At 39.7% G+C, this 12,033-nt stretch overlaps 1 protein-coding gene across 1 annotated transcript in view; it reads right to left on the bottom strand.

The window, feature by feature from the left end:
• The window catches only part of plcb2 (phospholipase C, beta 2), a 46,624-nt gene that overhangs the window by 27,797 nt on the left and 6,794 nt on the right, over window positions 1–12,033 (bottom strand). Inside the window, exons 4-18 of the mRNA XM_088353917.1 lie at window positions 9,715–9,855; window positions 9,320–9,399; window positions 9,189–9,242; window positions 9,039–9,114; window positions 8,862–8,962; window positions 8,329–8,489; window positions 7,271–7,417; window positions 7,049–7,206; window positions 5,117–5,199; window positions 4,953–5,037; window positions 3,091–3,292; window positions 2,917–2,999; window positions 2,008–2,104; window positions 1,832–1,916; window positions 795–919 (exon numbers count right to left, since the gene is read on the bottom strand). Of these exons, the coding sequence (XP_088210043.1) occupies window positions 795–919; window positions 1,832–1,916; window positions 2,008–2,104; window positions 2,917–2,999; window positions 3,091–3,292; window positions 4,953–5,037; window positions 5,117–5,199; window positions 7,049–7,206; window positions 7,271–7,417; window positions 8,329–8,489; window positions 8,862–8,962; window positions 9,039–9,114; window positions 9,189–9,242; window positions 9,320–9,399; window positions 9,715–9,855 (1,678 nt within the window). The remainder of the gene's footprint in view (window positions 1–794; window positions 920–1,831; window positions 1,917–2,007; window positions 2,105–2,916; window positions 3,000–3,090; window positions 3,293–4,952; window positions 5,038–5,116; window positions 5,200–7,048; window positions 7,207–7,270; window positions 7,418–8,328; window positions 8,490–8,861; window positions 8,963–9,038; window positions 9,115–9,188; window positions 9,243–9,319; window positions 9,400–9,714; window positions 9,856–12,033) is intronic.

Below are 12,033 nucleotides of genomic sequence, written 5' to 3'. Positions count from 1 at the left end.
CAGGGCGTCACCCATTTTTAACTTGCCAAATCTGGCCCGCTTTCTGATTGGTCCGGACAACCCTGGTTTATAACATATATGTGTGTAGTGAAATGTTTTCAATGCAACTGTAATGTTTGTGACATAAATCATTTATAAATTCAGAGTTAATCTACACGAAGGGGTATTTTTTTGACATAACAATTACATTCAGTTTCATTTATAAGTTACACTGGCCCATAGAGGAGCCATTATGCTGATGTGGCCCTTGGTGAAAATGAGTTTGACACCCCTGATTTAGACAATGACCTTAGAAATGTACTTATTTCACACAAGTTTAAAAAATTGTATAATACACGTATTTTACTTAATGTATTAAATAAGATTAAAATAACAGGAGGATCTTTGGGTATTATATGTGACAGGAGTCACTACTGATGCCAATTATTTGTTTTTTAAATTTCCTTTGTGGGGTAAAGGTTCTGTTTTCTTGTTTTGATTTTGGATATGTTTTCCCTGCTAGAAGCAAGTAAACAGGGTTAGGCACTCAAAAGCTTTCGGTTCTACTTAAGTATTGTATTATTGCATTGTATAGGTATTTTTTTGGAAAACTAGTTCTATGTTTCCTTTTGTTAATCAGTTATTTGTGTTTTTTGTGCTGTGTCTAAAAGAACAAAATCAAAAATAAAACATTGCTACAATCAAGAGCATTAAGAACACGTTGCAACACTGACCTTCTGTGGTCGAAGACGAGAAAGCCTTACAGCAAAAATGTGATATTTTTTTTATTATTTTACATTGCAATTTTTCCTCACCCATAGTCTGATAGTTGAGTGCCACCATCTGGCAACCCACATTCCAAAAGGGCTGTGGGTTAAAATTGGAGGAGTCCATTCTAGTTCCTTTCGGGTAAATCCTGCTCATCTGTCTTTTGTTGTATCTGACAGTGACACATTTGAAACTTAATCTTAAAAAAACACGTTTTTTTTTTTTGCACAATATAAAGGGACAATGTGTAAAATTTGACTAACAAACTGTACTGTATTGTGTAGTGGAGGTGTCTCCAACGTGGTTCCGGCAGCCATCAGGTAGCTCCCTAACGGACAGTTTCTCAAAATGACTGTGATTTTCCAGGAAATTTGATTCATTATGTTTAGGTGGTGGACGGAACCTATTTTAACTCAACTTCTAATAATTACAACCTGGTAACAACATAGTAATAACACAGTAATGACATTAGTTGTCATTTTAGAAATACATATGAAAGTGGTAGCCCTTCCTGCCAGTAACAAAAAGTAGCTCTCAGCTTCAGAGAGGTTGGTGACCACTGGTGAAGTGAAACCGAAAAAGAGTGCTGAAAAGAATAAAAAGTACAGAGACTCTAATACTGTATACTAAACAGTTTTTTACCCCAGTCTATCACAGGTTCTTCGGGTTTTATTGGTAACCTTAATCAATATGACAGACATATAACGTCAGGTGCCTTTAGGTGAGTCTTATGTTATAGAAAATGAAATACATATTTCTTGACTGACGAGTACTTCAAAAATGCACGTTTGTGTGATATATCATGTATTCTTAATCATTATTGACATGAATATTGTATTCTTAATGAATTAAGGGTTTTTTTTACAACTGGAAAGTGCTAAAATCACACACTGTCCCTTTAAGAATAATTACCATTCTTAAAATTAGCCTTGTAACAGCATTATACAGTACTTATATTTACTGAATTAATGACATAATTCATTGATTAGTCACTAATCATTCGTTGAAATGAAGGTTTTTTTTTTTACCACCAGGAGGCCCTAAATAATACACAATGTCCCTTTAACGCTATGAAAACTTATACTCGACAAATTCAACGGCAGTCTTGGCAATCATCGCCTCCCCTTTGGTCTCCACAAAAGATGAGATGACGTAACTTTTGTTCTTTTCTGAAAAGTGAGGACAAAATTCATTACATAAATTTATACATTAGGCTTTTTTAATAAACATTGTCAAAAATAAGTATTCCACAGGACATACTTCTGGCATAATCAAAAGAGATGAATTTCTTGGGCTGGATGTAATTGACCAAGGATGACATGGCCTCGTATGCTGTCACTTCCTGTCCAGCTGTGCCCTGTGGCAGATGACAGGAAATTAAACAGATATTTTCCCACAACCATCTCAGAGCAACAGGTTGGAAGCCTGATAATGTAATAATTTCCTGGACATAAAACTGGAAATGAGAATCCAGGCCTTAGAAATGCGATGCAACAGAAAACTTCTACGCATTAGCTACTTAGCCTATGTGTCAAACGAAATGGTCCGCAACACCATCAGAGGGCACATTGGACCCTACGGAGAACTGTTGTCATCTGTGCGCTTTCGAAAACGGCAGAGGTATGGTCACGTCACAAGATCATCAGGACTGACCAAGATCATTCTCCAGGGCACAGTCCAAGGGGGCAAGGGGAGAGGAAGACCAAAAAAGAACTGGGCCGACAACATTAAGGAATGGACTGGTGCCAACTTTGCCACGACCCAAAAGCAGGCCAGGAACCGTCAACTGTGGAGAAAGTTCTCCAGAATTGCATCCTCATGGGTGCCCCGACAACCCATGCGGTTCAGGGGTCTGTGAACCGTGGACCGTGATACAGAGCCTGAACGCACCTTGATCCAAAATACAATACAGGTCAAAATTGTATTAAAAAAATATATTGCTTTTATATTATTAAACATATTAAACCGGATGATATTTATAACAAAATAATATTAGTCAAATTGCAGAATTCTAGTCTATGATTTTAAAAACAGCCAATAAAGGGCAGACAAAATTGACGTTGGCAAACATTGCGATGACCAATACCTTAGAATACCTCAGCATCGAAAACGATACAGTATCATTACTCACTCATACAACACTGCATTAAGAGTTGCTACTTTTTGTACCTCATCACAGGTCTTCATTTTTTCTTCATCCTGTTCCTCTGTGTCCTCCTGGTCCTCGGCGTCCTCCAAGACCATGTCCCCATCTAGCAACACAATGAACATGGAAGGACGTATCCAAGTTTGCCAATTAGTGAAAATGAACTGCAATGATGTTGCCAAATAATGCATTTTCACCCTGGTTTTCCAGGTGGATGTGGCAGGAGCGATCTCCAGGAAGCGTATCACCATGTTGTCCGTCGGTTGTTGTTTGCTCGCCCGCAGCTATGCTGCTCTTCTTGGTGGTCTGGTTTGCATTGTTTTGACTACCTTTCTTGTTTTTGATCAGTATTTTGCCCCTGAGTTCGGATGGGCTCGGGATCTGCTGTCCTGGCTTCAGCTTGATATTTGATACAGAGAAAAACATGATACAAGATGAATTTGATATCCATGACTTATCCATGTTTTATTTTATTTATTAATTTATTAATTTATTGAGACGAGGATCATTGTATAGGCTTTGCCTCATTATAGTTGGAATTTAATGGCCAATTGTGATGGAATGCAGCAATCTTTTGGTGAATCAAAGTAGCTCCCCTCAAAAAGGTGGAGAGCTGTGTATCGCTGACTTTGCACTGGTATAATTTCGGATGTTTCATCGAAGGATGGAAGGCAGGTGACCCTTGGTATATCGAAGCGCCCTCATTCTGGGCAGTAAACGTGCACTCATGCCAGACACAAGCAAAAACGTATTAGATAAGACACCAGGTACACAGCAAGATTCATCTAGTTTATGTTGTGGTTAGCAAGTAACTATGCTTTATCCATCCATCCATTGTCTACACAACTTATCCTCAGTAGGGTCACGGGGTTGCTGGAGCCCATCCCAGCTATCTTCGGCAGTGAGCAGGGGACAACATGAACTGGTTGCCAGCAAGTCACAGGGCACACAGGGACAGACAACACACTCTCTCAAATTACACCCAGCGGCAATTTGAACGGGCCAATTAACCTGACATGCATGTTTTTGGAATGTGAGGGAAAACTGGAGGGCCTGGAAGAAACACACGCAAGCACAGGGAGAACATTCAAACTCTTCATAGGAAGCCTGGTAGCGGGATTTGATCCCATGATCTCAGAACCACTTCGACTATGCTTTTATTGCATCCCTAATCATTGGCTGTCATGGGTGCTAAAAACATTTACAAGATAATCATGATAATTTGCTCAATTTTTTGACAGAATTTTTCTGTGTCTTCATCAAATCTACCAAAAACACCTATACACAATCCGCACCACTGTTTGTAAATGCTTTTGACCAGTCATATTTTCTTGTACTGAACTGCTATGAAATTTGAGATGAATTTGCAAAAGATTATGTCCATACTGCAATGATGCTAAACTGTTTCTGTTTACGACTGAAATATTTGACCAATAAATGTCACTAGATTGTGTCGTGCACACTAGATAGAATACAAACTATGGAGATTCAAAGTGACCAAAATGCTCTATTTTGTTTCTCATTTTTTTGCAAACCCTTCACATAGTTTGGGGTTTTAATTGGTATTCGTAGTAGCAAAATGGCAGAAAAGCATGCCTTCCTCAAGGTTAGGCCTCGTGTAATGTAAATTGAGAAAATATATCTCAACCTATGAGTATTAAAAAAAAAAAATCATGTTTTTATGAGAGTTTGTATAATGTTTCTTGCACACACACGTACACGCACAAGACAGGAGCAAATATGCTATATATGTATGATCTCGGATCAGAAACACTGAGCTCCCCCCGAAAAATACAATCTTTATAATTATATATATATATATATTTTAATGAATTACGGTATTTTTTAATAGGGAGCGCAAAATGAGACACAATGTCCATTTAAGTACTTGGGTTTTTGTAATTTTTGATAGCGGTGGTAAACATTGAGTGAAGGAGGGAGTCCCCACTCAAGGTGCAGAAAGCAAATGGCAGGGTACATCTGATATTCAACTAATGGAATGTCATTAAACATATTTGACTGACAGAAAACTGCTGCGATGTAGCACGGAAGCACTTACAGGGTATTTGTCCAGAGGCTCTGTCAACAGAGCATCACCAAATATGGTTTTGCAGTAGTTGGCCATCTTCTCCTGCTGCTTCACTCTAAAACCAAGCACTAAAATTAATATAACAACTTCCCAGAATGAAAATGTGTGGTGTAAGGTGACCACAGAACACTCACGAATCGACGTGGTTCTCGAAGGAAAGGATAACTGGATACTGCGAAGTCTTGAAGGCGCTCTCGGCAATGGCCTCAATCACATCCTGTTGAAAAGAACCATTTGCATTGATTGGCTTTTTATGTTATCATGTTAGGACAAACAAATAAAATGAGAACTTGTGAGGATTATTCAGTTAAGCAAGTATTAAACAGCCTCGGTCCAAATTTAACAAACCATTTTGCGGCCCTTAAATGGAAGTGTTGATTCCAGGAGCATCATGGGGGTTAACATCCTGTGAGTTGCTGTTTTCTTACTTTTGTCATTTACTGTTTTAGAAAATTAACATAAGACCTTCAACGTGTTGCTTTGACATGCAGTCAGGGGAGACAAGAGAGGCTATTCCTCACATTTCATAATGGAAATAAAAATATATGAGATGGTTAAATGTAATTGTAGAAATTGTCTTTCATTTCACTGTCTTTTTTTTACATCGCTAATTCTCATATTAGATTATGAAAATTATTAATATAATTAGTATTATTGGCTGAGCGTTTCCAGATGATAAGTGGGTCATGCATTTCTCTTGCCTCATGGCAGAGGGCAATAATGAGACCAAGGATTCTTATTTGGTGCACACCTCACCCTCAAACAATAGAATTGGGGAGAGTATAGGCAAGCTAGCAGATAGTCAAGTCATTGAGTAAATTAAGTTTAATTGCCTGGACTATTTATAATGATGGAGGTTTCCCTGTTGATGCTTTTTTTTTCAAAAGGAGAGGTGCATGTATAAGTTAAACGGACAGTGTGTATTATTTACTGCCATCTTATGTAAAAAAACATTCATAAATAAACAATAACAGTGATTTAGATAATGTGGAAAAATACATGAACTGTTACACAGACATACATATTTTAAAATACTCATAGTTGGGGAAATTAGCATTTATTTACATAACGGGAGCTTCGCCGAAAGAGAGCTGACATAATTGTCCACCATCTTGCTGTGAGGGAAACCCAAAAACCTCAAAAGGACTGGGCGAAAAATGATAAGTAAGATAGTGGGCTTTGGTTACTTTGAGTCTCCGTAATTTGTACTATTCCTTGTGCTTTTGTTTTGTGCCTTGTGTACTGGGGATAAAATTATGTTGAAACTAGTGCCACAGTGGTCCATTTCTCCTTCATGCAGATGCACTGGACTTCATTTGCTTGCAAAAATACCAAGATCTGGTCTAACCCGCCTCCTGGTAGAGCCTGGTCATTATCCTAGAAACCTGAGTTTCTCAGGTCACAACTTTTAAAAAAAGGAAACAACTTCTTGGTTAATGGCTTGCTCGCTTCCTTGCAGCTGTCCATCGAGGGCTTCTATCCTTTCGGTGAGTTTGTTGGTGACTAGAGTCCTATCTTGGATCCACATTTCCCATTGCAGAAAGGACATGTGAAGGTTGCTGCAGTGGTGTCAGGAGCTGCAAGTGTGAGTCTCTACTCCTGTCTTTAGGATGTCCTGGCCTCCTCCATCATACGCGTTCCCTCTTGGACCTGCCGACGTCATGAGCTATGATCTGTAACAGTATCCTCCAGGGCCTCATGTATTATCCTACACTTCCTCAACGCTGTTCTCAGCTGGTCTTTGTAGCGCTTCTTGTGCCCCCCAGCAGAGCGCAGACCACGATGTAGTTGCCCATACAGCTCCACGGGAAGCAGCGAGTGAGCTGTCATCCTTACTACATGCCTCATACATCATAGCTGGTGCTATGTAATGGTTGCTTCGATACTCCCACAGTTGGTCTTAGCGAGTACTTCAGAATGAGACACAGTTTTGCAAATTGATCCCCAAGATGCGTTGAAGGCAGCATATGTGGGAATGCTCTAGGGCCTTGATGTGACAACTATAAGTTACCCAGGATTCACAGCTGTAGAGAAATATTATGGCACAATATAAATGGAGCACATACCTTGAAAATAATTTCAGTGGTCATGGTGAAGCCATGCGTGATGACCGGCTCTTCCTCCAACGGTTTCCCTTTCCAGCAGTCAAGTTCCAGACAACGGCAACCAGATAAAAGACATTGGCGGTACATCTCCGGGGACGATACACCGGAAAACTGACCAGCTGCAGAAAATAGTAATTTTGCTGTTCCAGTGTGTTTGTGTTTTCTTTATTTTCAGAACAAGACCTGTTAGGTATGTGTTGTGGGAGGACTTAATGAAGTAATGAGGAAGAGGCTGGGTCATGTCCTGACACTTGGCTAGTGTGTCCTGCATAACCACTGATGTCTCAGGACCCATCAGGAAGGACAAGAAGGTTTCTGGCGTTATAAGACCTGCAGCACCAGTTAAAAGTCAGTATATTCTATGACAGGGGTCGGGAACCTTTTTGACTCAAAGGGCCATAAAAACAAAATATTTTAATTTTATTTTGGGAAAGAGCCACACCATATATTATGAGACAAATTCACTAAATTGCTAAACCGGCACCCCAGACAAAAGCTTAGTCTTCAGCACAATAATTTTTGATGATTTGATAAATATTATGAAAAGAGAATAATGGCAGAGCCCGTGTCCCAAAATCAACAAACGATCTTGAGTAATTTGAAGCAGTTACTCAGAATCGGATTAACTCATTTTGACCCTTTTTTTCATACATATTGGTTTCAAAACCAGATGCAAGCAGTTATTTTGTAACGTCACAACATTCTGCAAACAGGGAGCCTGATGTGCTTGCCTTCGGCGCAGACGGCGTAGGGCGAGAGATGGAAGGGAGTGCTTGCACTTTTTGCATAGCTCCACCCATCCCTCACCCAATCAAATAACTAAGTTCTCTTCCGGTGTTTTGGCGTATTTACAGTTTGTTCTGTGGATTCATCATAAGGTATCTGAACACTGAACACAGATTATATAGTGAGCTTTTATATAAAGGATTCTTTAGCGTTGTACAGCCAAAACGAGTTTTTCTTTTTCTTTTTTTTGGTGTGACACCTTGACTGTAAATTGTAGTGAAAAACGTGCCCTATATATTCTGCGGAGTACTGCTTCATAATCCAGATTTGTTTTGTTTTGCGTGTATCTGAACAGGATTAATGGCTTAAGTTTTGAACGAGATGGAGAAAATTTGCATGCAGTCAAATTTGTCTGTGAGCCACAGGTACTCATAGAACGAGCCATATATGGCTCGCGAGCCATAGGTTCCCAAACCCTGTTCTATAATATTCTGGACAGTGTAATCATCCCTTACCTCTATTACAGTTTGTGGTGCAGGGCTCATATTTAAGCATCAAAGCTTTGATCTGATCCTGTCGTAGTGGTGGAAACAGCTCCTCGTTGAGCCGGGAGTCCCTCTGCTTCTCGTGGAGGAACTTGGTAAAGTTCTCCTTTGTCATGGTGGGTTTGTTGGAACTGGAGGGAAAAAAGGGGCAGCAACTGTGAGGATGTTGCACAACATGATTCTTGCCATCCATCCATTATCTGCACCGGTTGCCAGCCAGTCGCTGGGTACATAGAGACAGACAACTCACTTGCTCACTCACACCTCCGGACAATTTGGACCAGCCAATTAACCTGACATGCATGTTTTTAGAATGTGGGAGGCAACTGGAGTGCCCGGAGAAAACCCACGGAAGCACGGGTAGAACATGCAAACTCAACACAGGAAGGTTCGATCTCATGACCTCAGAACTGTGCCGCACATGCGCTAACCACTGCGCTGCTGTGCTGCGATTCTTGCCATGTAGACCCCCAAAAAATTGGGGAGTATTTTTGGAAACTCACTAAGAAGAGAAGATTTCATATATTTCCGGGCGGGGGCAGAGATACGCCAAGAAGGCCTTGAATGCTGATTCAGTGAAAATGTCTGGCTTCATACTGTCAAACTGGAAAAAAACATGCATTGTGTGAGTACAAGTGATACAAAATGTTTGAAATTTTAGCAAGCTAAAAACTGTTCACTTTTCCTTTGGGGAGGTGAGCTGATGCCAGGGCACTCTCCACTCTTTTCTTATCAGCAGGGAAAATCTTATAAATACTAAGAAATTAAAATAATATAGAGACATTGTCATATATGATAAACATGATAATACTAGTCAGTGGTCAGCTTACTTTTTAACTGGGATTTTGCCATCTTTGTTGGTCTGGAGACAAATCTGAACATAGCTAGTAAAAAACATGATAACAGTTTAATATTGTAAGGTTCACTTATCTGGAAAACTTACACGGGATTTTGCACTCACATTTTATCCAAGTACACTTGCCTGCAGGCATTGTTTCGTGCAGCATTGTAAGCAATCGCAAGAATGTCATTGGCCCAGTTCTAAATGAAAAATTACGACGTCATCAATTCACCAAGCAATAAACAAAGCACGTGAAGTTACAAAAACTTACCACAAGAGAGCAGTAACACAACATCACCCCAAGAAATAAGATTACTGAAATGTCGTTTGAACAAATTGCAATTGAGATTTCATTACTGTTGATAAAAGGCGGATATTGTATTCATAAAGTCTAATAAAGCCCACAGAGAAGGAGGTAGTGAAGCTCCATTGTTGTAACTGCAATGGATCAGTGGCAAGAAGGCAAACTTGTAAACATGCAAAGGAAGCCAATAAAGTAGACCATGCTTCATTACCTGTGCCACTTTATCCTTGGAGGCAAAAAAGTTATGAAAATTCAAGTTGACCATGTCAAGGCCGGAAACAACAGTCAGCGTTTTGGCCAAGTAGTTGCTGTCTGGAAAGTCCAGGTTGAACACGTTGCGGACCTTTGGATGCTGAAGAGGAACAATTCAAAAGGTGATTTGTTTCAAATGACTGCACGACTTGTACATACAGACCCCTTTCGAGCATACATGATTAATGGATCAGCACGGGATGCGTGCACATTGTTGACCCAAAACAATAGGAGTAGTAGTACAAGTTTGAATGGAGCAAGAGAAGATTTGTGTGTTGAGTCACAATTTACAAAAAACAACGTACCCAGCAGTTGTGTGTGCGGATGAACACATCACAAGTTGATTTTTTGGCAATTCCCACAGGAAACAAGCTTTTCTTTTTTTGGGCTGCAAACGATTAAAACAACTGACTGGACCGAGAACGTCATTAGCCATGTCCGCGTTTGCGATATCCCTTTCATATCTGGTAAGTTATCATAGTGATCTTGTTTAGATTGATATACTTGAATGTCGAATAAGTTAATAAGTGTAAGAATGATAAGTGTCGGGGAAGTGTTTGCTACCAATGTATAATGTATATAGACTGTAAGTGTGCTGCTACTAGTGCTAGCTAATTGAGCTTGTTTAATATTAATATTATAATAATAATACAAACATTAATAAGAATGTAAAATGTATATAATATATACTTAATAATAATACATTATTATACTGCGTAGAAAGCACGGCAGCTAGGGGATTAGCGCACAGCCCCACGGTGTGGATGTCCAGGGTTCAATTTCAGGGCCAATCAAAAATTTGTTGTTGCCTGTGATCACTAAAATTAGGTCGCCATCTTGCTGTTTGCAAAGACTTGCTTATTTAAGATGTGACTATTTACGATCCATGATCTTTTTCTGTCAATTGGCTGGTACTGTTTGAACTCACATGTTTTTGGCCATTTTGCCTCAACAATACACGTGCAGCTTGGCTACGACACCCTGTTTTACAAACACGGAAAGGGTCAATATGCAAATGTTAGATATTTTCATCCAATTAGACTTAAGCCTTGGAGCGTTGCAATGTCTGTCTAATCCGTCGTGTACCTTCACACTCAGTATTAAAGTGGAAGGATTGATCCAAATATCGATATTATCCATACTGAGCAAGTACTTGGATTGGATTGATAGTATTGTTCTTGGACTGATACTGTCTTCCCATTTTAACAAGCAGTATCATAATCTTGTTAATGGATTGAAAAATTAATCGTACATACATTTTTCATATTGAACCCAATTGTGTTTACACTACATTTGCGCTGCTGACTTTTTTTTCAAAATATTGTGCAATTAAAAGTTTTAATTGTCCTAGTGGTTCTTTGATGTATTTGTATCTTCTTTACATTGCCGATTTTATTTTATTTGACTCTTGACTTTTGTTCTAATTAGGTTTATTACTAGGAGGTTTATAGATAGATAGATAGATAGATAGATACTTTATTCATCCCCTAAGGGAAATTCACATTTCCAGCAGCATCCCTGAGCTGAGAACAGTGCAATAATAAAGCCAAAAGAATACAATATACAAATACCCAGTGTGACGTGCAAATGCCCACTTTAGCATGTTATATAGAGTAACCAAATAGTGCTACACAGAACACATAATGCAGTAAGATTCAGTAATATCCAATGTAGGTGGTGTGGTTTAATGTGGGCCTTTACTCTGCCGGGTGGAGTTAAAGAGCCTCATGGCATGAGGAAGAAAAGATCTCTTCAGTCTGTCCGTAGTACAAGACAGTGACAGCAGTCTGTCACTGAAACTGCTCTTCTGTCCGGAGATAATGCTGTGAAGCGGATGCGATGGATTGTCCATGATTGACCTCAGCTTTTATATAATCAAAAAGTGACGTGCTGCTTATCTCTGAGGCCTCAGAGAAGATCGTTGTCCTGGAGAACAACAAATACTGAGCTAGTAGAGGAGTGCCGCCAGTGCAACGGGTGGAAAGAACCTTGTGGGATGCAGAGGATTCACTGGCCAGTTTCTCTTACAACATCCTGGCATCACAGGGGGCAGTAAACAAAGTGCTATTAAAGAGGTCACAGAGGCAGCTGGGGTTGCCACCAGGGGGCTATGGTTAAGTAAAAGTGAACCATGGGTGAGGTAACACTCTCTGGGCACAAGTTGGGGTCTAATCAACCCTATCTGAGTTGCCTGGGTGAGAATGTATGATCTTTGAAAGACCCAAAACACTCTGTGACCCCAGGTAACAACACTGATGATGTGTCCAGGTTGCATCAG

Source organism: Urocampus carinirostris, chromosome 15 (genome assembly GCF_059441175.1).
Source record: "Urocampus carinirostris isolate Australia breed hairy pipefish chromosome 15, RoL_Ucar_1.0, whole genome shotgun sequence".
Lineage (NCBI taxonomy): Eukaryota > Metazoa > Chordata > Actinopteri > Syngnathiformes > Syngnathidae > Urocampus > Urocampus carinirostris.
Note: the sequence above shows the minus strand (reverse complement) of the source record. Positions and strands in the feature narration are given on the sequence as shown.